General features: G+C 48.9%; 2 protein-coding genes across 5 annotated transcripts in view; both read left to right on the forward strand.

Annotated features, from left to right (window-relative positions):
* Positions 1 to 25967, forward strand: part of UBAP2 (ubiquitin associated protein 2) — a 1436418-nt gene that overhangs the window by 270939 nt on the left and 1139512 nt on the right. The window lies entirely within an intron of this gene.
* Positions 16464 to 22749, forward strand: LOC147726202 (uncharacterized). The gene is made up of 3 exons (XM_086962723.1): positions 16464 to 17525; positions 21306 to 21560; positions 22600 to 22749. The coding sequence occupies exons 1-3, from the start codon at positions 16464 to 16466 to the stop codon at positions 22747 to 22749; spliced, it is 1467 nt and encodes a 488-aa protein (XP_086818849.1).

Below are 25967 nucleotides of genomic sequence, written 5' to 3' on the forward strand. Positions count from 1 at the left end.
CAGTGGTGCCTCCGCAGGCAGTGGTATTAACACAACGGAGATCTCAGGGAGTCTGTGAGGATCTCCAGAGAAACTGTATTGGATCTGACTTGGTGGAGCGTGGAAGGCAATCTGTCGCAAGGAAAGCCTTTTCATCTACCTCCATATGTGGCCACAGTCATAACGGATGCATCCACTCTAGGGTGAGGTGCTCATCTGGGGGATCTGGAAATAAAAGGTCTTTGGTCTCCAGAGGAAAGGTTGCTTCACATCAACCTTCTAGAGTTGAGGGCAATATGTCTGGAACTCAATGCCTTCCCTTCGCGGTCAGTCGGTTCAAGTCCTGACGGACAACACGACTGCGATGTGGTATCTCAACAAGCAGGGATGTGTGGGGTTGCAGTGTCTCTGCAGAGAGGCTCTGCGTCTCTCGTCCTGGGTTTAGGACCATCAGATTTGTCTGATGGCAAATCATCTGGCCGGAGTTCTGAACGTTCGTGCAGACAGTCTGTCGGCAGTTCTCTGCCGACCACGAGTGGAGGCTCCATCCAGAGGTAGTTAATCGGGTCTTTCGGACTTTGGGGACTCCTCTGGTGGATCTGTTCGCCACTCAAGAGAATGCTCACTGCCCGTCATTCTGCAGCCTCCAGTTTCCGATGCATGGAGCCTTGGGGGATGCGTTTCAGTTGAGTTGGGACTCGCAACTCCTCTACGCGTTTCCTCCCATACCCTTGATTCCTCTGGTTCTGAGGAAGATTCGCCAAGACCGGGCCCAAGTCATATTGATTGCCCCGGATTGGCCAAGAAGGGTGTGGTATACAGATCTTCTCCACCTCTCCTCGTGCCCTCCGCTCCATCTCCCTCACAGGGCAGATCTCCTCTCCCAGATGGAGGGGCAGGCTCTACACCCCCACCTCCAGACATTACCCTTCATGTCTGGAGATTGAACGGGGCAACCTGATTTCCTTTTCTTTTCCGCACGATGTGGTGGATGTCATCTTGTCGGCCAGGCGTGACTCCACCAAGTCCATTTATTTTTAGGTCGAGCAGACGTACTCTCAATGCGTGAGCATTGAGAGTGTCTGCTACAGACCTAATGTTGCCCGTATTCAGGAGACTGGACACGACTCAGACGCGCGCTTTTGCAGTCTCAGTTTTGACCGCGGGAGCGCGCGTCTGAGCCGCGCTTGCTCAGATCAACTCACAGTTCCTGCTCGCACACAGCCAGCCCCCACCCCTCTGCATGCACGCACGCACGCACACACACACACAGGCGCGCGTGCGCGCACATACACACACGCACACGCTGCCCCCCCCCCCCCCCCCCCCGCCCCCCGCATACACACAGACACGCAAGCACGGAGCACCACTCACCCGGACTTCTACTCGTCCCGCTCCGGGGCTGCTCACGACGTAATACGGGAACAGGGACACCGGCACTCCGCTCCTTGGCTTCCCGGGCGGACGCCGGCTGCACGCAGGGCTCTCCTCTCTGCACCGGAGCCATGCGCCAGCCACTGCCTGCCTGCCTCCTGGGAAACTCCGGTCGCGTGTCCGGCCCCGCCCCCGTCCCAACAAAGGTTGCCTGGCTTCCTGTTGAAGCCGCGCTGCGGCGGTGAGTTTGCTTGTTTGCTTTCTCCCAGAGACTGCAAGTAGGTAAAAAACGCAAAAACAGGTTCATTTACGTGTTTTCAATACACTTAGACCGCTGCGTTGACTTGAGCACATAATTCCGCAATTCTGACATAATTTGATCGAGTTCTCTGATGCGGTGTGCAAATACTGAACAATAAACTTCACGTCAGAAAAGTGTTTATTAAATGCTATTGCGCTAACTCCCGAAGCGGTCTTAAATCCTTTGTTGCACTGCCTAACTATAGTACACAGTACTGTGAACAAATTAAGTGCAGTGAATCATGCTTTTCTGGTTTCGGTGTGAAAGTGCTATTTCGGTTTCATTTCTGTTCTCCTAATGAATGCGGTGTTAACATCTAGAACATATAACTTTATGTGAGAAAAACGCTACCCCATCCCCCGATGAGGTCTGAAAATGCTTTGTTGCACTTCGTAAGTACAGTAAACATGCTCCTAGTGCACTGGGTAAGTACAGTAAACATGCTCCTTCCTATTGGTCTTAAGAATTCGGTTTTGAACTTTCCATTTTGGGTGCTTGCTTATTTTATATGCTAAATGCTTCAGTGCTAACCCTCGTGAATGCTTTTTCCAAACTTCGTGTGAAAAGCGATTACCCCCGATGCAGTCTGAAAATGGGAGCTTGCTTTTTTTTCAAATGCTTCTGCGTTAATTCTCGATCCCTGGCCTTAATGCGTAGTGAAAATGCTTTTTAAAAAAAAAAAAAAAACAATTAGATTTGGTTCCAGTGCTCCCGATGCAGTGTGCAAATACTGCACAATAAACTTCACCTCAGAAAAGCGGTTTGTAAATGCTACTGCGCTAACTCCCTATGCGGTCTTAAAATCCTTTGTTGCACTGCCTAACTACAGTAAACATTCTACTATTGGCATGGAGAAGGGCAAACTGAATAATGTCATGGTTAGAAACGCCCTATTAGTGTTTAATTTGTAAACAAATTAAATGCAGCAAATCATATTATTTTGCAGTTTTAAGGTGCAATTTTATTTCCATCTTCTAACAAACAGCATGAAATCTGTGTAAACAAGAAGCGGGTGTGGCTTTGAAAAGAAAATGCTAACATCCTATCTTGGAACCCACATTGCTGTGTCTTATTTTGCTTATATTTCCCCATCTACATTTGTACGTGCGCACAAAGCACACTTAATCACCAATTGCAGTTTTTAAACATTTTGGCACGTTTTTATTTTAAAATTACAAACGGGACCCCAGCTCTCCCCTCCCCTCTTCCCTCTCTCCTTACTCTCCCCTCTCGCCTCACTATCCCCTCCCCCCTCTATCTTCACTCCCCCTCTCCCCTCCTCTCTCCACTCCCTCTCCCCTCTCTCCTCGCTCTTCCCTCCATCTCTCCTCTCCTCCATCTCCCCTCTTTTCACTCTCCCCTCCCCTCTCTCCAATCCCTCTCTCCCCTCCCTCTCTTTCACCTCTCTCCTCACTCTCCTCTCTACCCTCCATCTCCCCTCTCCTCACTCTACCCTCTCCTCACTCTACCCTCTCCTCACTCTACCCTCTCCTCACTCAACCCTCTCCTCACTCTCCCCTCTACTCACTCTCCTCTCTCCCCTCCCTTATTCTCTCACCTCTCTTCTCCTACCTCTAACCTCTTACCTCTCTCCTCTCGTCCCTCTCCCCTCTCTCTCCTCACCCTCCCCTCTCCTCACCCTCCCCTCTCACCACTCTCCCCTCTCACCACTCTCCTCTCACCACTATCACCACTCACCCCTCTCTCCTCCTCTCTCCCCTCTCTCCTCCTCTCTCCCATCTCTCCTCCTCTCTCTCCTCTCACCACTCTCCGCTCTGTCCCCTCCCCCTCCCACCACTCTCCCCTCTCACCACTCTCCTCTCACCACTATCCTCTCGCCTCCTCTCTCCCCTCCCTCTCCCCTCTCTTCTCCTCTCTACCTCTCCTCAATATCCCCTCTCCTCACTATCCCCCTCTCCTCACTATCCTCACTCGCCCCACTCTCTCCTCTCTCACCACTCTCTCCTCTCTCCCCACTCCCCCCTCTCACCACTCTACCCTATCCTCACTCTCCCCTCTCCTCACTCTTCCCACTCTCTCTCTCCCCTGTCCCCTCTCTCCTCTCTCCCCTCTTATCTCTCCCCCTCTCCTCACTCTTCCCACTCTCCCCTCTCTCACCACTCTCCCTCCCTCTCTCACCTCCCTCTAATTTCAATTTCCCCTCTCCTCACTATCCTCACTCTCCCCACTTTCTCCTCTCACACCACTCTCTCCTCTCTCACCACTCTCCACTCCCTCTCTCACCACTCTCTCCTCACTCTCCCCTCCCTCCAATCTCCCCTCCCTCCAATCTCCCCTCCCTCCAATCTCCCCTCCCTCCAATCTCCCCTCCCTCCAATCTCCCCTCCCTCCAATCTCCCCTCCCTCCAATCTCCCCTCCCTCCACTCTCCCCTCCCTCTCTCCCCTCCCTCTCACCTCCCTCTCTCCCTTCTCCCTCTCACCTCCCTCTCTCCCCTCTCCTCACTCTCCTCTCCTCACTCTCCTCTCCTCACTCTCCTCTCCTCACTCTCCTTTCCTCACTCTCCTCTCTCCTCCCTTTCCCCTCTCTTCTCTACCTCTCCCCTCTCATCACTATCCTCACTCCCCCACTCTCTCCTCTCTCAACACTCTATCCTCTCTCATCACTCTCCCTGTCACCAATCTCCCCTTTCACCACTCTCCTCTCTCTCCTCACTCTTCTCCTCTCTACCTCCCCCCTCTCTCCTCACTCTCCCCTCTCCTCTCACCTCTCTCCTCTCTCTCCTCTACCCTCCCTATCTCCCCTCTCCCGCTCTCCCCTCCCCTCTCTCCTTACTCTCCCCTCTCTCCTCACTCTCCTCTCCCCCTCTTCCTCACTCTCCTCTCCCCCTCTCTCCTCACTCACCCTCTCTCCACTCCCTCTCTCCTCACTCTTCCCTCTCCCCTTTTCACTCTCCCCTCTCCTCACTCTCCAAACCCTCTCACCCCTCCCTCTCTTCCCCCCTCTCTCCTCCATCTTCCCTCTCCCCACTCTATCTATCGCCCTCACTTTATCTATCTTTCTATCGCCCTCACTCTATCTATCTATGGCCCTCACTCACTCTATCTATCATCACTCTATCGCCCTCACTCTATCTATCTATCGCCCTCACTCTATCAATCTATCGCCCTCACTCTATCTATCTATCACCCTCACTCTATCTATCTACCGCCCTCACTCTATCTATCTACCGCCCTCCCTCACTCTATCTATCTACCGCCCTCCCTCACTCTATCTATCTACCGCCCTCACTCTATCTATCTACCGCCCTCACTCTATCTATCTACCGCCCTCACTCTATCTATCTACCGCCCTCACTCTATCTATGGCCCTCACTCTATCGCCCTCAATCTATCTATTGCATCACCACAGTATCACTCAGCACCACCACAGCATCACTCAGGGGCACCACAGCAACACTTGTCGCCACCACAACATCACTCAGCATCATCACAGCATCAATCTGTGCAACCATTCAACAACAACTGGTTCAAATATGTTCTCTCAATGTTTCAAGCTTTATTACAAATGTCACAAAAAGATGTTAATATTTCACTTCTGTTCTTGGATTTTCGTCACAATAAAATACACTGAACATAATCTTCATAAGTTATTTACAAAAGTTTAAGCTATTGCCATTATAAATTACAATAACTTTTATTTAAGTATTAATTAATAAAAAAATTAAAAGCCATTGTTATTTGTAATATCAATACATATAAGTCACGTAAATACAACACATATTGCATTACAAATGCTATAGGTGTCACATTTGCAAAAATTATAACTATTGGCATTGTAAATGACAAAGCTATTAATTTCGCTACTTTTAAAACCAACACATGAATAAAACATGTGCCATTTTCAATACCAATAGCTCAAACTTTCCTAATGCGAGACCTATTGCATTGCAAATGCTTGTTATAGATGGTAGAAGTGTGTTGCTTGGTCCGGGGAGAAGTCCGTTGACCCTTTAAGGGCTCGTTTGTCCAATATACTTCAATTCACACTTTCTTTGGCCCAGCAGGGTTTTGCGGTGGCAACTATTAAAGGTTATTTGTCGGCCTTGTCGCCTTTTCTTTGTTTGCCAGACCAGCCCTCTTTGTTTAAATCTCCCATTGTTTTACGTTTCATTAAGGGCCTTACCAATACATTTCCTCCTACACCTTTTATTGTACCTCAATGGGACTTGAACCTTGTTCTTACATTTTTTGATGGGTTCACCTTTTGAGCCTTTACACACATGTCCCTTGAGACTTTTGTCTTTCAAGACTGTTTTTCTGGTGGCAATTACCTCGGCAAGGAGGGTAAGTGATATTCAAGCTCTTAGTTCTCAGCCCCCGTTTTTATCCATTCATGCTGAAAGAATGGTTCTAAGGACCAGGGCTGCTTTTCTATCTAAAGAGGTTACTCCTTTCCATCTGGGGCAGTCCGTTACCCTCCCTACCTTTTATCCCCCCCCTCCCTCACCCTTCCAACGAGGAGGTGAGACTTCACCCCTTGGACCCTAAGAGGGCGTGAGCTTTTACCTGGACAGGACACAGGAGTTCAGGTTGGATGACAAGCTGTTCGTAGGCTTTGCTGGCTGCAAGAAGGGAAAGGCTGTGCGCACGCTCTCGAAGTGGATCATCCTCTGCATTAAGATTTGCTACGCCTTGGCGGGTAAGGACCCTCCAGAGGGTATAAGACCTCACTCTACTAGAGCAAAGTCATCAACATCTGCTTTGTCTAGGGGTGTTCCAGTTGAGGACATTTGTAAAGCAGCTACTTGGGCCTCCCTCCATACTTTTGTGAAGCATTACTGCTTAGATGCCAAAGTGAGGAGGGAGGGCCACTTTGCGCGTGCTGTCCTCCAGGATTTTCTGGTATAGGAGAGTGGACACCCTCCTCTGGGAATGGGGACTGCTGTGGGACGCTATTCACAAGGTGAGGAATCCACTGGCAGATGTATCTATCAGAACAAGTTACTTACCTTCGGTAACGCTTTTTCTGGTAGATACAGTATCTGCCTGTGGATTCCTCACTGACCCACCCGCCTCCCCGTTGTCCACTCTTCTATACCTGAGTAACTATAATGTATTTACTTTATTGTCAAGGTATTGTTAATTTCAAATGTTAGATTGCATTTGTTTCACACTGTGTGTGTTACCTTGATATTTGTGTATTGTGTATACTGTGTATATTTCTGCTGTCATCGGTCCGTCCGTGTGCCTCGAAGGCACGGAAAAAAGGGTGGAACTGATATCATCACGCAGGCGTGGGCCTAATATGGTGTCGGAGTCGCTCGCAATGCCGTGCCTCTGTGACGTCGGTCTACGTCGGCGTGAAGCTACCAAACGAATTTCCAAATGCTGCTGACGCAGGGGGATATTTACAAGGTGAGGAATCCACAGGCAGATACTGTATCTACCAGAAAAAGCATTAACAAAGGTAAGTTACTTGTTCTGTAGAACCTTTGCGGTCTTTGAAACCTTGATCTTAACGTTTCGTGATTTTTGTGACCGTATTTTCAGCTTCCATATCGCTTTTCTTACTTACTATTGTGACCAGTGAGATGATTTTGCCTCTCAGATGGCTTTGTATTCATCCTGGATGGTATAATTGGAAAGGTTCGAGGCATGTGGGCTGCTGAATTCATATCTGTGCATAGATCGCCGCCTAGTGTTGGGTCCGGATGATTGCACATTGTTGTCCTGGAAGAGTCTTCGAAGTATCACGAGATAGGTGGCTCCTCCCCTGGACTACAGTGCGCCTGGGCATCCACTCCATCCTTAGATTGTTTTTTTCCGCCACTGGGTTTGGATGTATATTTGTTAACTCAAGTTCGGAATCGATAAAAAACTTAATTTTTGGCCAAAAGGCCTTTAGTTATAGTCGGTATTGTCTTTGCGATCGGTGCCCAGTACTTGTTCCAGCTCTATCCCCGAGCCGGACGTCAGGAAGAGCCGCGTGGCTTTTCGGCACTGAAGGCCCAGTCGACGCCAGAGGCCTTATCGACGATTCATTATGGAACGGAGCCTGTTCAAGAGATGTCCCGTTTGCAACTCCAAGTATCCTCACATCGATGTCCACCCGGTGTGCAACAAGTGCCTGTCTCCGGATCATGATGAAGCCAGCTGTATGGCTGGTTCTCAGTTCCGCTCCAAGAAGACTATTCGCCTTCGAAGCACAGCGCGGAAGGAGGCCCAGCAGACGGCACCTGACCCGGTGAACATCTTCGATGCCGAGGAAGATGAGGGAGTCAAGCAGGAAGTTCGAGAGAACCTGTCTGATCCTCCATCCGAGATCGACTCCAGCTACGACGCAGATGTGGAAATGGTCGATATGAAGACGTCGTTGACGAGGTAGGAGACTACGATGAGGCCTTTGTTGCCGTGGAAGATAGCTCGAGCGAGGAGCTAGGCCCAACTGTTGGTACGGGGGCCGAGACTAAAACACTCGATAAGGCTCAGGTCGAGGGATCGCCACATGGCCTTACCCGAGATCAAACGTTTGGTTCTACAGCCTAGCGTCCATGCCCGGCTACAGACATTTCCAACGAGCCATCAGTTGACCGATCGAAATCGAAACCAAAACCATCGGTGTCTACAAAACCGAAAGCACCGGAAACCAAATCGAAACTGAAAGTGCGTATTGCTTTGGTCGGATCGAAGACTTCTGAACCATCGGCACAGATGAAACAGAAGAGTGTTATCGACCCGGGGAGGTCGCTAAAGAGTGTCGAGCTGAAGGCCGGGGCACCGAAGAAATTGGTCAAGGACGTCGACCCAAAGAAGTCGGCGCCGAAGGCCGTCGACACAAACAAGGGACTCGAAACTCTGAACGTTCTCGATCCTAAACGTCGACTCGACCAGGCTAAGGGCAGTAAAGACCTCGACTCCACAACTGGCAGTGGCTCGAAAGAACCTGTTGAGTCAACACAGCCATCCGCCTCTTTTTCGAAGCAGGTGTCTGATTCGCTGCAATGCATTAAAGAGAAGGCTATTGCTGTCGGACCGAAGGCCACTCCACCCCCGAAGCCAGTCAGTAAACCTCCGAAGTCGTCGGCACAGATTCAGTTCACACTGCCGCTGAAGGTGGTACCTAAGTCGTTCGCCTCTAAGACGGGCGTCAAAGAGACCAAGAAGGTGTCCATGGGGCCAAAGCCTACAACTACGAAAGTGGCCACCGAGCATCGACAGCCTCCCCAGGAAGATCAGTCGAGGCAATTCATAGACACTGAGACGGGTAGACTTTGCATTTTCAAGCGAAAGATCGTCCCAGAACAGCCTATAATAAAAAATTCCATTAAAAATTCCATTAAAGAGGGATTCTGCTACGTCACCTCTACTTTTTGAACCGATACAACCACATGTTGTTATGTTATTTTTACTTATACCGCGCACAGCTTCCCCAGCGAAGGGGCGTCCTGGCGCTTTGACAAGGTAAACACAACACAACACTGAAAAGCAAAGAGGCCACAGAAACTACATGAGAGCTAAACGAATAAGAAGGTCTTGATGGCACGTCTAAACTGAATCGCCGAATATGAGAAGGAAGAGAATTCCACCAATTCGCCACTAGCACTCGAAAAGAGCGCCCACCAATTCTACTCAACCTGAAGCGCGGCACCACAGCCAGATTCTGACCCAGAGATCCGAGGGTTTGCAGGGGTACATACGGTGTCAACAGATTCTCCAGAATTTGAGGAGACATAGCCTTGAGGATTTTAAACGCAAGGCAAAAAACCTTGAATTTAATCCTCTGATTTACAGGGAGCCAGTTGTAGAGAGTGCAAAGATTTGGAGACCGAGCACCGCCTAGGCAGACCTATCACCACTCTGGCTGCAGCATTTTGAACTCGCTGCAGCCGGGTAAGTTCTGACTGATTAATCCCGGCCAAGAGCGAGCTAGCATAATCTAGCCGGGACAACACTGATGCTTGTACCACCAGTTGTCTAGTGGGGGCATCAAAAAATTTAAGAATAGGCCTACGTCTTTTAATAATGCCATAGCAAGAGGCCGCCACCTTCTTGGTGTGACAGATAAAACTGAGTGTCGGGTCAAGCCAGACCCCAAGATTTTTTTTCTCCGATGCCAGAGAGGGGTGTCACACCTAGTTCAGAGGGCCACCACTTGTCGCCCCACAGCTCCACTTGCTTGCCGACCACCATTACCTCCGTCTTCTTGGCATTTAACTGGAGACAGTTGGAATTCATCCAGTTGGCCACTGCCCGTAAACGGTCGCGGAACCTGGGAGCCTCCACATCGGAGTCCCCACTCAACGTGACCGCCAGCTGCGTGTCATCTGCATATGAGACCATCGTCAAGCCCCATTACTTGACGACTGCAGCCAGCGGCCTCACGTACAGATTGAATAGAGTGGGACTCAATGATGAACCCTGTGGGACCCCCAAGTCCAACGGATAAGATTTGGACTTGCCTGGTGGAATCGCAACCTGGAAAGACCTTTCCGCGAGAAAAGATCGGAACCAGCAAAGGGCAGAGCCCTTGACACCCACTTCCTCAAGTCGCTGAAGCAAAATCCTGTGCGCGACTGTGTCGAACGTGGCACTGAGATCTAATAACAATAGTGCCGCCGTCCGACCCGCATCAAGCACAGAACGCAGATGTTCGACCATAGAAAGTAGGGCCATCTCCGTGCTATGGCCCGCACGGAACCTATTCTGGGTAGGGTCAAGAATGTTAGCCCTGGTAAGATGGCCTCGGCGACTTTCGTGGCTTAAGGAAGCAAGGAAATAGGGCGGTAGTTCTCAGGTTTAAGGGGGTCATGGGTAGCCTTCTTCAAAATAGGTGTAACTACAGCCTGCTTCCATCTAATGGGAACTACACCTGAAGAAAGTGACAGGTTGATCAAGGACTACACCGGAGTGCGGCATAGAGGCGACATGTTCTTAAGCTGATCCGGTTTCAGCGGGTCTGCTGGAGACCCTGACTTAATTTTAAGGCTCAGGGAATCAAAGGCCTCCCTAGTTAGGGAAGGCAGGCTAGTAAGACACTCACTGTCTCCCAAGATGCATCTGACCCGCTCTGGATTTGTAGAGCCCATCGAAAAGGATCTGTAGATGGTTTGAACCTTCTCGAGAAAGGAGGCCAGACCCTCACAATGGGAGTTTGAACATATTTCTGCCGCCGTTGTCCTCTTAGCCATGAGATCCTTTAACACCTTGAATATGAGTTTCGAAGGATTAGAGCTGTTCTGAAACTCTTGGGCGTAGAAGGCTTCTCGTGTTCTACACACCGCCCTGTGGTAGATTTTAGTTTTTGCAAGGTAGCAAGCCTTTAGTTCAGGATCAAAAGATTTCCTCCATAGCCTTTCAGCCTGTCTACAGGCTCTTTTCAGAGATGCTAAGGCATTATCGTACCATGGGCTGGGCTCTTTCGAACGGCACTTGGACCATACGGAAGGAATCAAAGAATCGAGGGCACGGGAGATTCACTCACAAAAGGAATCATATCCACGATCAACATCCGTAAAGGGGCCCAATGGTGCCTCCTCCAGCAAATGATAGAAGTCCTCCAATTTCAGTTTGTTCCAGTGGCGTTTGAAAACTAATCTGTCCTGAGGTATAAAAGGAGGTTCAGACACCCTGACAACCGCCGAACACCTGCACTTCCAGATCCACACCGACCCCAAGACCACCCTCAGGGGCACCCTGATCTACAGACCCCCGGGACCACGCACTCAATTCAGCGAAGAAATCGCTGACTTCATCAGCCCGCACGCCCTCCCCTCCGCTGACTACATCCTCCTCGGGGACATCAACTTCCACCTGGAGAACAACAACGACCGCAACACCACCACCCTGCTTGACAACCTCGCCACCCTCTGACTCAAGCAGCTGGTGACCACCCCCACCCACCTCCCAGGACACACACAATTGACGCCGTCTTCTCGTCCAGCAAAGACATCGCCTTCAGCCACGCCACTGGACTCCACTGGACGGACCACAGCTGCATCCACTTCACCTTCAGAAGGACCACGGTCCACCACCACCAGCAACAGGCTGCACGAAGAAGCTGGAACAAGATCACAGCCGACCAACTCGCCGCATCCCTAAGCCAGCACCCTCCCGCCAGCTCAGCGAACCCCAGCCAAGCCGCCGACAACCTCACGAAATGGATCTGCACCTGCGCGGACGATCTCGCCCCTCTGAGGACCCCGCCCAGCAGACCCGGAAGCAAGAAGGCCCCGTGGTTCACCGACGCACTCAAGAGCTCCAAGAAGAACTGCCGTGCCCTCGAGAAAGCCTGGAGAAAAGACCCTACACCAGACAACATGACTTCCCTCAAGCTCGCCACCCGAAAGTACCACCAACTGATCACGCCACCAAGAAAACAGCATTCAAGGACCGGCTGGACAACAACGCACACAACAGCAAGGAACTCTTCAACATCGTGAGAGAGCTCTCCAACCCCAACGCCGGAACCAACGACATCACCCCATCGCAAGACCTCTGCAACTCCCTCGCCTCCTACTTCCACAACAAGATCGCTGACATACACAACAGCTTCAGCACACAAACAACGCTCCCCCCGACCACACCAACGCCCCCCACCACCACCCTCAACGCCTGGACACCGATCAACCTCGAAGACACCATCAGCACGATTAACTCCATCCACTCCGGATCTCCAACCGACCCTTGCCCTCACCACGTCTTCAACAAGGCCGACGCTGTCATTGCACCCCACCTGCGGGACATCATCAACACCTCCTTCGACACCGCCACCTTCCCTGAGAGCTGGAAGCACGCCAAACTCAGCGCTCTACTAAAGAAAGCAACGGCGGACCCCACCGAACTCAAGAACTACCGCCCCATCTCGCTCCTCCCGTTTCCAGCCAAAGTCATCGAGAAGACCGTCCACAAGCAACTGGCAGCCTTCCTCGAGACGACTGGATCCCTCGACCCATCTCAGTCAGGCTTCCGGGCCAACCACAGCACCGAGACCGCCCTCATCGCTGCCACTGACGACATCCGAACCCTGCTGGACAACGGAGAAACAGCGGCCCTCATCCTCCTGGACCTCTCCGCGGCATTCGACACGGTCTGCCACCGCACCCTAGTGCAGCGCCTCAGCAACGTCGGAATCAAGGAGAAGGCACTGGAATGGATCATCTCCTTCCTCGCCGGAAGGACACAGAGTCCGCCTCCCCCTGTTCAGATCAGAAGCCACGGAAGTCATCTGCGGCGTCCCTCAGGGCTCCTCGCTCAGCCCCACCCTCTTCAATGTCTACATGAGCCCCCTTGCGGCCATCGCACGCCAACACAACCTGAACATCATCTCCTACGCCGATGACACCCAGCTGATCCTCTCCCTGACCAAGACCCCGCCACCGCCAGAGCCAACCTACACGAAGGGATGAAAGACGTGGCCGAGTGGATGACGACCAGCCGCCTGAAACTGAACACAGACAAGACGGAATTCCTCATCCTGGGCTCCTCACCCTCCGCCTGGGACGACTCCTGGTGGCCCCCCGCCCTGGGCAAAGCACCCAAACCGACAGACCACGCACGCAACCTGGGCTTCATCCTGGACTCCTCCCTCTCCATGACCAGACAAGTCAACGCCGTCTCCTCGTCGTGCTTCAACATCCTGCGCATGCTACGTAAGATCTTCCTGTGGATCCCCACCGAGACCAGGAAGACGGTCACCCAGGCCCTCGTCACTAGCCGTCTGGACTACGGCAACGCCCTCTCCGCCGGAATCACCGCCAAGCTCCAGAAGAGACTCCAGCGTATCCAGAACGCCTCGGCGAGACTCATCCTCGACGTCCCCAGACGAAGCCACATCTCCAGACACCTGAGAGACCTGCACTGGCTCCCGATCAACAAAAGAATCACCTTCCGGCTCCTCACCCACGCACACAAAGCCCTACACAACCGAGGCCCGACTTACCTCAACAGCCGCCTCAACTTCTACGCTCCCAAACTCCATCTCCGCTCGACCAGTCACGCCCTCGCCGCCGTCCCCCGCATCCGCAGAGCGACAACAGGAGGAAGGTCCTTCTCCCACCTGGCCGCCAAGACTTGGAACTCCCTCCCGACCGACCTACGCCTGACCCAAGACCACCTCTCCTTCAGGAAGAAGCTCAAGACCTGGCTGTTCGAGCAGTGCGGACCCCGCCCCCCCCCCCAAGCGCCTTGAGACCCTCCGGGTGAGTAGTGCGCGGTATACATGCCTATGATTGATTGATTGATATGGGGTATATCATTTTCACCAGCATATGGTCTGTCCAGGCCATCTGGGTAGGATAGAGTACTCTGATTCCCTCTAAGTTAGTGAAAAAAGGGTCAAGAATGTGGCCATCTCTATGGGTAAGAGAAGTGACCAGCTGGGACAACTGCAAAGCCTCTAAATCAGCCAAAAAGCTCCTAATAGGGGGCGAAGACGGGCAGTCAAGATGAAGATTAAGATCTCCAAGTACATTCAAATTAGCACTTCCTAGTTCCTCCGTGCTAATTAAATCCGGGAGACAAGACACTGCTCCTATCTCACCCACATACTCGGATGTGGATGTAGGGGATGGTGACAATGAGGATTACGGTTATCCTGTAGACACTGATCCAGAAGATCACACTGAACCCTGGACAGACGCTGCTGACCCAGGGGATCCGCAAACTGCCCCAGACAGTCATGTCTATGCTATTAAGACCTCACCTACAGAAGACAATGCTGCGTTTAATGCACTTATTGAGAGGGCAGCAAAAAATCATGATGTCCAGCTCCATGCTGACCCTATTGAAGAGGATTTTTTGTTTGACACCAAGACTCTACCCATGCTAAAGGGTGTCCTGAAACATGCTGGGGACTTTTTTAAGGAGACATAGGGGCAAGGGTAATAAACCCCAGAATTGACAAGAAATACAAACCAGCACCTGTGGACCCTGCGTATATCAAGGGACAGTTGCCGTTGGACTCTCTGGTTGTTTCCAATGCCCGGAAAAGGGTGAACTCGCAAACAACGGGGGATGTTCCTCCCCCTGACAAAAAATCTAAAGTGCTAGAAGCATCAGGGAAAAGGGTGGCCGCTCAAGCGGCCAATATCTGGCGAATCTCCAACACACAGGCACTCTTAGCCAGATATGACAAGGCTCATTATGATGCACTTGAAACCCTGTTACAACACTTGCCAGGTGAGTATAAGGAGGCAGCAGAGATGCTAATACAAGAAGGGAAACTTATATCAAACGCGTCTGTTAAGTGTGCGTTGGACGCAGCGGACACTGCAGCCAAGGCGATTAATACAAGTGTGATGTTACGGCGACATGCCTGGCTGAGAATCTCCGGTTTCAAGCCCGAGATACAAACCACCATACTTAATCAGCCTGTTAACCCTGATCACTTATTTGGCCCAGAGGTGGACACCACCTTGGAAAAGATTAAGAAAGACACGGAGACTGCGAAATCTATGGGGGCTCTACAGTCGCAACAGTTCAGGGGTGCTTCTTTTCGCTCCAACAATAGAGGCGCTTCCAGAGGCCAGCTGTCCCAGCAGACACAATACAGTAAAGGGGGCACGCAGACCACCTACAACAAACACAGTAGGGGTGGCTATCGTGGAAACAGCACCAAGGGCAGAGGTCGTGGAAACAGCTCCCGATCCTCCGCCACTAACAAACAGTGACGTCTTGTCACTGCCCCCGACCATACCATACCACACCGGTCGGGGGGAGACTACAACAGTTCGTGCCGGGCTGGAAATTCATCACTACAGACAGGTGGGTGAGGCAGCTTATCCAGTACGGTTATTGTCTGGAGTTAACATCCACTCCACCCAACATACCCCCAAGACACCGTCCTATGTCCACAGAGCATTTACAATTATTGCAGCAGGAGGTAGTCAGCATGCTACAAAAAGGAGCCATAGAGCTCATGCCTGTGGGAGAAAAAGGTACAGGGGTGTACTCGCTGTACTTCTTGATCCCAAAAAGGACAGGTCCCTCAGACCCATACTGGACCTCAGGCCCCTAAACCAGTACATTCTATCAGAACACTTTCACATGCTAACATTACAGCAGGTTCTACTGTTACTCAGTCAGGGAGATTTCCTCGCAACATTAGATCTGAAGGATGCATATTTCCATATACCGCTACACCCGTCACACAGGAAATACCTCAGGTTCACCGTTCAGGATCAGCATTATCAGTTAAAGGTCCTCCCTTTCGGAGTGACGACAGTGCCCAGGGTGTTTACCAAGTGCCTGGCGACAGTGGCTGCACACCTAAGAAGACAGAACGTTCACGTCTACCCTTATCTGGACGACTGGCTTATCCAGGCAAAGTCGGCCCAGCAATGTGTCGCCAAATGTCCCACACCATTCACCTTCTTCACGATCTTGGGTTTTCACTGAATTATCCAAAGTCCCACCTTCAGCCTGCCCATGTACGGCAGTATCTGGGCGCGGCAATAGACACTCTGGCAGCCAAAGCACAGCCAAATTCAGTGAGGATCAACAGCATGCAATTGCTGATAAAAAATTCAAACCACAACACTCGCTTCTAGCACGAGTGTTCATGCAGTTGATAGGCATGATGGCCTCCTGCATCTACATAGTCCCGCACGCGAGACTACACATGCGTCCGCTTCAGGAGTGCTTAGCACGTCAGTGGAATCAGGCTCTTGGACAATTGAAAGACCTAGTGTTGGTGACCGGTCGCGCATACAACTCTCTGCATTGGTGGAATCCACAAAACCTTTGCAGGGGCCGACCGTTCCAGGAGCCTGAGCCACAGATTATACTGACGACGGACGCATTTCTCCAGGGATGGGGAGCTCATGTACTCCACTACACGGTGTAGGGACTATGGACAGCACAGCAGAGGAAGATGCACATCAACCTTCTGGAACTGATGGCTATCTTCATGGCGATGAAAGCATTCATGGTACATTTGTGCAACAAGGTTGTGTTGATCCGGACGGACAACATGACGGCCATGTACTACATACAGAAGCAGAGAGGTACACACTCTCCACAGTTGTCTCATCTGGCTCAGAGCATGTGGAAGTGGGCCATTCAAAGGAACATCTTCCTCATGGCGGAGCATCTCCCGGGCAAAGACAATCAGATGGTGGACCTGCTCAGCAGGTACAGCCACCAGATGCACGAGTGGGAGATACATCCATCAGTACTCCAACCGTACTTCAAGCAGTGGGGTTATCCAGAGATAGACCTGTTCGTCAAAAGGGAAAACGCCAAATGCCAAAGCTTTGCCGCCAGGTTCCCACACCCACAGTTTCAGGGAAATGCGATATGGATGAACTGGTCAGGCATATTTGCGTACGCTTTTCCCGCAGCACCACTGATACCGCTGGTGGGACGCAAGCTGAAGAAACACTCGATGACTCTCATCCTGGTTGCTCCAACTTGGGCACGCCAACCATGGTACACTACGTTTCTAGAACTCTCCTTGGTACCGCATCAAAGGCTACACCTCACACCCAGGCTTTTGACGCAGAGCCATGGCGACGTTCAGCATCTAGATGCAGAACAGCTCAACCTGGCGATCTGGCTCCTGAGGTCTTAGAATTTGGCTACCTCAACCTGCCTCCTGACTGTACGGATATCATAAGGGAGGTAAGAAAGCCCACCACTAGAGCATGTTATGCGGCAAAATGGAAGCGGTTTGTCATTTATTGTGCCAAGCAAAACATTAATCCGCTAGATGCATCTACTCACGACATCATCTGTTATCTGTTACATCTATACAAATGCAATCTGGTCTATGCTTCCATTCGTATAGATTTGTCCGCTATGGCCGCTTATCTCCAAAACAGGCAGCATCTCTCGCTTTTCAGAGTTCCTGCCATCAAAGCTTTTCTGGAGGGACTCAAACGAATTATTCCTCCCAGACACCCACCAGCGCCTGTATGGAACCTAAATGTGATCCTCACCAGTCTGATGGGTCCACCGTTTGAGCCTCTACACTCATGCGAGATACAATTCTTGACGTGGAAAGTGGCTTTCCTAATAGTAATCACATCGCTACGACGAGTTAGTGAACTTCAGGCACTAACTTTCTTCGATTTCCGTGGAGGTCGGGTCCCCACAACACGAGCGTCGGAGCAGCACCACCCTGCTGTCCGCCCTTCGTCTATTTTCCCAAGAGACGGCTGATCTATTTTCTGTGTGGAGGTCGGATCCCCACAAAACGAGCGTCGGAACAGCACCACCCTGCTGCCCGCTTATTGTTTATGTACTTAAGAGACGGCTGATCTACTTTGTGTGTGGAGGTCGGATCCACACAACACGAGCGTCGGAACAGCACCACCCTGCTGTCCGTTTATTGTTTATTTATTAAAGAAACTACTTTTATCTTCCCTCGAGTCTACTAATACCGAGCAAGACTCACCGGATCAGAATTCTGTTGCATTGCATAAATATCCAAGCATTATTGTGACTATCGTTTTTATAACTGTCCACATCTGCGCTACGTACATCGCCTACTCCATTGAAAATATTAAGGACTATCTTCACTTTGAAATTAAACTTATCCTATCCAAACTACAGAGGTTGTCAACTTCCATCATTGTTACTGCATGGATAGAGCGTCCAATGTTTGATTTATCCTATGTCTCCTGAAGAAGGCGGTTCACTGCCGAAACGCGCGTCGAGTTCTTATGCTCTTTTTTAATATTTGACGTACTACATGTATTTTTGTGTATAAATTTCATGTATTGATTATGAATTTTATGTTTGATTATTAGAACTGTATGTAATTGAATCATTTTTTACTCTTATTATATGGTCTGACCTCGTGGTCACACACTATATGTTGTTTTTAAACAAATACTCATTAAAGATATATATTTTATATAGACATTGTTAAATCCTTGATTTTTCCTGCTTGATTACTGATCCATCCCGATTGTTCACAGTGTACACTTAGACGTCCTGGGATTTTCCTCACACTAACTATCCAGGAGCCATTCCTACAGATTCACTCCAACAGGGTGGTACTACGCACTAACCCTAAGTTTCTGCCTAAAGTGGTTTCACAGTTCCATATGAATCAAACTATAGAACTGCCAGTGTTCTTCCAGAATCCTGAGTCCGTGGCAGAGAGAATGCTCCACACACTAGACGTCAAGAGACCTCTAATGTACTACATAGATAGGACAAAAGATTTTAAGAAAACGAAACAACTGTTTGTTGCCTTTTCGCCACAACACAAAGGCAACCCCATTTCAAAAGCAGGTATAGCCAGGTGGATCGTTGAGTGCATACAGATTTGCTATCAAAAGGCTAAGCGCACATTAACCGTTCTTTGCATGTAGAGCTGCTGACACGGGCGGCCACCGCTAATGGGGGGACTGCTATATATTCTATGCACAGATATGAATTCAGCAGCCCACATGCCTCGAACCGAATATGCTACTTACCAGTATGCATCTGTTCTTGGCATGTAGAGCTGCTGACATTCATATCGCCCGCCCTCCTCCCCGGCCCCTGTAGCGGCTGCAGCACTCAGAATTACTCTTAGCATGGTCATCACTTACGGTATTACACTCCATCTTTGCCGCAATGGCGAAAAACAATCTAAGGATGGAGTGGATGCCCATGCTCACTGTAGTCCAGGGGAGGAGCCACCTATCTTGTGATACTTCAAAGACTCTTCCAGGACAACAATGTGCAATCATCCGGACCCAACACTAGGCGGCGATCTATGCACAGATATGAATGTCAGCAGCCCTACATGCCAAGAACAGATGCATACTGGTAAGTAGCATATTCGTTTTTCTAGATCGTTGTCTGAAAATCCTCAGTGAAGGCTTTCAGATGATTAATCAAACTAAGCTTGTTTAGGAGAGATGTGCTCCAGTGTCATCTTCCTGGTTTATTGGAGTAACATTTTCAAACGTGATGGAATGTTTGCACATGGCATGAGAGTATTATTGAGCAGGGGTTGTGAGTTAGTCACTTCTGGAATGGTAACTCTGGGGGTTTAAGTAGAATGTGTATTTCTGTTTAGTGGGATTTGCTAGACATCTTATTAATTTTTTAAGTGGCTTTTGGGATCTATTTGGTTAGTGTCTTGTGCAGGATTTCCTATCTGGAATTAAATCTTGGATCGAGTTAGACTACTATTCTCATGGGGTGTTAGTGTTTCTTTAATGAGCTCTTCTATTTAGAAGTGTACGCAGCTTGTGTTAGGGGCATATAGAATAATTAGGTTATATGAAATTCCATTGACTGAGATGTTAGCTCTGACTCATCAACAGTTTTTGTAAGATTTATGGGAATTGGGCTATTGAGTTTTTTTTTTGTTGATTAGGATTGCTACACCATTTTTTCCCTTCAGTTATAGAGAAAATAACTACCCTCAATCTCCCACCTAGTTTTTATTTAGTTAAACATTTTCACTTTCATTAAGGTATGATTCTTGGATTAAGGCTATATTGTAGTCTGGTTTTATCAGGCGAGTATTTTTCTCTTTTTAAAAGGACTGTTGATGCCTTCACATTTCATGAGAAAAAGTTGCTGTGGATTATTGACAAGTCTGACAACCCCTTTATTAAAGGAAGGGAGAACGAAGTAGGTACAGTTTAGGCTACGACTGAAGCCTGAAAGGTTTTAAAAACTGGATCTGCTCCTTTAAGTATTAGAACATCACTAGTATCATTTAATGCACTGCTTTTACAGTGTTGCCCATACTTTGTTTTGTTAAGACTGTGAGTGAGTTTAGCAGAACTTATCTTAGAGAAAAAAAGTTAGGTCCACATGCTCTGAAATGCAAGAAACCCATGGGGGCTGGAAGGATACCGAAATTCCAAATAGAATGAGGCTAAGAATGAGGGTAGTGCCAGTCACCTGTGGGCTTCATTTAAGATGTGATTGACAAAGTCTCAAGCCAGTGGTTGGAAGAAGAATAACACAGAAAGCAGTTTGAAGTAGGCTGACCTTTATTCACTAATTATGTTAAATTATTAGATACAATAGGCTTGTCTGATGGAGAATTAAAGCGGTCTGTAGGCAACAAGGCCATATTGGGAAATGCCAGACAGGTGCTTTCTGTTGCTAGCTTATGTTTTGTGTGCAATGTAATTTTCTGTTGTGCTGCCTAGCTGGAAGGCCAAAGGGCAAGAAGGCCAGACAAGCCGTACGTCAGCTAGGGATATATTATCTGTGTCATGCGTCAGAATAGTTTTGTATTTAAAATGCTAACAGTAGCAACTTGTCACAAATAACAGCTGCTTAAGAGTCTTAGTGGTGGCAAGAAGTGGAATTTCATTTCTGATATGCTCGGAGTGTCTTTAATTGATCTGCCTTGTTAGCCAGAGCACCTATTTTTTCACAAATGTAGGCCTGGGCCCTCTCTGTAAGGCACCGCCCATTTGGTTTAAAAAAATGGGATAGCCGAAACTGGAGGTGGAGGGCAACTCGGCAGTGGATAATTGCGGGGAAATCATTTGAAACTCTGGATTTCATGGCATCCCAAGGACACAACACTAAACAAATGAAAACTGGTGAGTAAAGTTAAATAAAAGAAGACTTATTATCAGCTGCTGAAGTCTGTTTCTCGTATTGAACAGTAAGCAATAAACACAAGGGATCAGAATCTCTTTACTGCCTCGTTTACAACAACTTACGAAAGAGGAGTTAGAATTACGGCACTTGGTACACTTGAAACCACTTATTGTTATTCAGACTGGTAAGTTTTATTTCCAGAGTGACCTATTACCAATGCTTGCCACGCATGTTGTGGCCATAGATGATACATTTAAGCATTTTGATTACATAGACCGTTTGACCAAGAAAGGCCTTGATAAGATGCAAAGTAACTGCTACTGGTCACCAGATTTAGATAGAATAAGTTCTCCACTGATTAATCTTCAGATGAAAAATGAGGATCTAGCAAAAAGTATGCAGAACGGGAAAGCTTCAGTGCTCTCTGTAAATGAAGTACTGGTTAACACCCCTTAAGTTGCATTTTCGGTTGAGGCAAGTACATCAAATTAACACTCCCTCTCAAGTCATATAGAAATAATTTGCCTGTGATGGACCTCTGTATCGGCCTCCAACGCAAGACACCTCAATGGATCCAGATGTGAAAGCTCTGCAGTGTTGATTCCTACAAAAAGTGGTGCTTCTGATGCAGGTGCTACTCAGCAGATGCTATAAAAATCTAAAGCTTTCACCATTTCAGAATAAATATCAGTTGGCTCCGAGTCACTTGAGCTTCTGAGAGAAGCCTCATTAATGTAGTCTTCAAATCATTGTATTAAATTATATTCTCTGGTGCACACTCCTCTGCCTTTTTCAGCTGTTTGAGACAACATAAATGTATTTTCTCCACTCTAATAACTGGCAGTATTCCTAAATTGTGGCTGCAACAGAGCATGTGACAAATTGTTACCCTAACACCTCCATCTGTTCGTACACCATCCCTGATGATTGTAAACATGCTGGAGTGAGTCCGCTCCTGAAGAAACCATCTGCCAACCCAGCAGAACCAAAGAACCAAGAGCCCATATCCCTGCTTTCCTTTCCTGCAAGGGTTCTTGAGAAGGCAATCAACCAGCAACTTACCAAGCGCCAGGAATGCAAAATCCTCCTGGACCAATCTCCAATCCGGATTCCTAGCTAACCACAGCACCGAGGCATCTGGCGACAACATCAGTGCCCTCCTGGACCCCAGCAAAACTGCAGCCTTCGTCCTCTTAGACCTGGCAGCCACCTTCAGCACCATCTCCCATCACATCTTCATTTAAAGACTCCGCCACATCGGAATCCAAGAAGACGCCCTCAAAGTTACCCTCTCGTAACCTAACCAAAGAACCCAGAGAATCGGCCTCCCACGTTCACCCCGAAACCCAAGAAGATTATCTGTGGCCTTCACCTAAGTATTCTCTTCAGCTCCAACCTCTTCAACACGTACATGACCCTCCTGGCCAGCACGGCCAAATTGCACTGACTCAACATAGTCTCCAATGACACCCAGTTCATCATCTTGCTGTCAGAACACCTCTCGAGCACCAGTGGACTTCTACAGATGCATGATGAATGTCCCCAGCTGGAAGAAGGAAAGCTGCCTCAACATCAACACGAACAAGACAGAAGTCCTCTTCAGAAACACTTCTCCAAGGAATAACGCAAGGTGGCCAACTGAACTCTGCGCATCCTTAGCCACGACATACCATGCGTGCAACTTTGGCATCGTCCTAGACAGCAAGCTTTCCATGTAGAAGCAGGTTAACTCCGTCTCATCTGCCTGCTTTCACACCCTATTCGTACTCCGCAAGATCTTCCTGTGGCTCTAAGTCAACACAAGAAGGACCATCAAGGAGGCTCTCATCACCAGCAGGCTGGCAGGGGGAAACCCCTATATGTAGGAATCTCAGAACGCCTCCGGAAGATATTAGACCATGCAAAACTCATTGGCCAGACTCTTACTTAACCTTCCCAGATGAACCAACATCGCACCCCACCATAAGAAGCTACACTGGCTCCCGATCCAGAAGAGATTCCAGTTCAAGAAGTTGATTCACGTGTACAAAGCCCTACATAACAAAGCATCCGCCTAAATCAACAAATGCTTGACCTTCCACCACCCAACCAAACCCATAGGATCTACCTCCCTCTTCAAAGGCCGACCCCAGCTCCACCTGATTCACCGAAGCAACAGCGGAGGACACTCTTTCCAACACCTTGCAGCCTAAGTTTGGAACGACTTCCCCATGCATCTCAGAACCACCCCATCGCTCCAGAGATTCAAGAAGGACTTAAGACCTGGCTGTTCGATTGACTATTTCACCTCAAAGCTGAGCAGCACATCAAGCGCCTTGAAACCCTCACGGGTGATTTGCCGCGCTTTACAAATCTGATTAGTAATAAGGCGTTTTGGGTAGTCCTGTAAATTGTGATATTGGTTCACTAAGTGATAGTCTAGGTTGGAAGTCTTGTTACTCAAAGTTGTTGATCTTTTGAGCAGCAGATAGCCGCCTGCTATATTGAGAAATTCTCTAATGCAGAGGTACTTAACATTTTGACTGCTGTGGAGTAATTCTCCAACCAGAGGGCCCCCAGTAAAACGTTATTGGTTTTCGGGGACCTCCACTGAGTCCCTTTCTGGAAGCGGTGACACCCGACCTTAACATTTGCAATGATTTCAGTTGCTAAACTGTAGACAAAAAAATGCAGTAACAAGTATTCATCAAACAAATGATGAAATATTTTATTTAATTCCCAAACATAAAAAAAATTCTAAATTTTAATGGGAAGGTTCGCGCTTTTCTAAATCCAATTGAGGCCACTCATTGTCCATACTATATTCTATTTGATGAATTTGCACTTCTCCCACAAGTCTGAGGATACTAACTTAATTTTTTGCCTCCTTATTTGAGTAGCATGGTAAACCATCTAAATACTTTAAATCTGCTGCACCCATGCCTTCTTTCAAACGTTTCAGAGAAACAGCATGAAGAATTCAACTGATATTTTATCCAGATTTTGAATCAAAATGCGCATCTGTCTTTCTAAATCCAGATAATTAAAGATAGAATTTTGTGTTGGGGCGTAAGACTGTTTTCTGGTCACTGAAGGCTTTTCATGCAATGGTAAAAGGAAAACCTTTAACATGCCACCCTCCAGTGGAAGGGGGCATATGCCGAACTCTGGTTGGCTGGGTCAAACCCCCCCCCACCCCCCCTGCAAGATGGCGGTGACTGAGAGGTGTGCTTCAACTTGCCTCCCCCACATGAGGGGTGGGGTTGGCAAAGATGTGCACACCTACCTTCACTTGGTTTTCCCCTCGACTTTCCCGCCCAAAGTAGGGGTTGGAATCGGTGGGAGCCAATTTCTGTAAACCGCAAAAGGCCTGGGTAAGATCAAAAAGGCTGCAAGCCGTTTCAACTTTCCCTTTGTGGACCCTATCCATCCTGGGGGAGGAGGCTTGGCACCTCTTCCCAGGATGTGCTTTGTTTCAGACCCCTGAGAGCAGCAGGGTCTCGATCCAGGGGTCCAGAAACACGTCTGGTGGTGGCAGCTGGCGAGCAGCCACTCAGCCAGGACACTAGAGTTGGGTCGTTTTTCAGGCGGTATCTCTAAAATGCCCTCTGTGTGCATATTTCATTAAATCCCACACTGGCATCAGTGTGGGTTTAATGTGCTGAGAAGTTTCATACAGTTTTCAGTAAAGCCATTATGATACTGTAGAGTTCATAATGACAAACTCCCAGTACCATATACTCCTAGTGGTATTACTGCACTTACAATGTTTAAGAATTGGCTAAGACACTGTAGGGGTACAGGGCTTATGCACCTATACCCTCACCACTGGTATAGTGCACCCAGCTAGAAGTGTGGCTGATCTATGCCAGGGCATTGTTATGTAGGCATGGCACACAGGGATGTATGCCATGTCAACTCTTCACTTTGTTCTGCACCAAAACACGCAGCCTGCAAAGGCAGTGTGTGTGTAAAGGTCCAGGGCCCCTAAGTTTGGCACAATAAATGCTGCAGCGGAGGCCCTTGGTACCTGTGGTACCATTTAGAAGGGGCTGACCTGTGGCCAGTGTGTGCCAATTGGGTATCTGTTTAGCAGTAGCCCAGGGCACACTCAGTCAAAGTACATCAGCAGTTTAGCAACAAGTGGGTCAACCATGCAAGAAGAAGGCACTTTCTTATACAATGCCCTACCCTTCCGGGATTTTCCCTCTCCTTTCCCTCCCCGTCAAGGTTTGTGCTCGGAAGAGCAGCTTCTGCTTCTTCAGCAGGAGGTTGTTATTACTGCAAAAGGTTCGATCCCAGTGGTTACGGAGCAGGAAAGGGATCAAGAATTCTACTCTTGGTACTTCCTGATTCCCAAAGTGGACGGATGCTTGAGGACGATTTTAGAACTCAGGGCTTTGAATTTTTACCTCAAACAAGAGAAATTCCAAATGTTGACCCTGGCTCAGGTTCTTTTTGCGCTGCAGAAGGAAGACTGGGTGGTGTCCGATTTACAGGATGCGTATTTGCACATTCCCATCCTGAAGTTGCATCAGATGTATCGAAGTTTAACAGTGGGGTCTCAACACTGCCATGTTGCGGTCCTTCGGTTCTGCCTTACTTCTGCATCTCAGGTCTTCACAAAGGTGATTGCGGTGGTGGCAGCAAAACTCAAAAGGTCGGAGGTTCCTAGCTTCCCCTATTTGTGTGACTGGCTGCTCAAAGCAAAGTCGCCAGAGATGGTGCTGCATCACTTGCAAGTACCAACACGACAGTTGTTTGACCGGGGGATTTTAATAAATGTACCCAAATCTCTACCCTCTCCACGCGCCCTGTTCATAGGTGCAGTACTGGACACTACTGTAAGTGCTGTGTTGCTTC

Source organism: Lissotriton vulgaris, chromosome 3_1 (assembly GCF_964263255.1).
Source record: "Lissotriton vulgaris chromosome 3_1, aLisVul1.2, whole genome shotgun sequence".
Lineage (NCBI taxonomy): Eukaryota > Metazoa > Chordata > Amphibia > Caudata > Salamandridae > Lissotriton > Lissotriton vulgaris.

Bases quoted from the DNA above. Each gene is read 5' to 3' on its own strand.
- LOC147726202 (XM_086962723.1), top strand. From the start codon at position 16,464: ATGGACAGCACAGCAGAGGAAGATGCACATCAACCTTCTGGAACTGAT. The intron at 17,526-21,305 runs GTATGGAACCTA...ATTGTTATTCAG, and splicing joins CCAGACACCCACCAGCGCCT to ACTGGTAAGTTTTATTTCCA. The intron at 21,561-22,599 runs GTACTGGTTAAC...AATGACACCCAG, and splicing joins CAGTGCTCTCTGTAAATGAA to TTCATCATCTTGCTGTCAGA.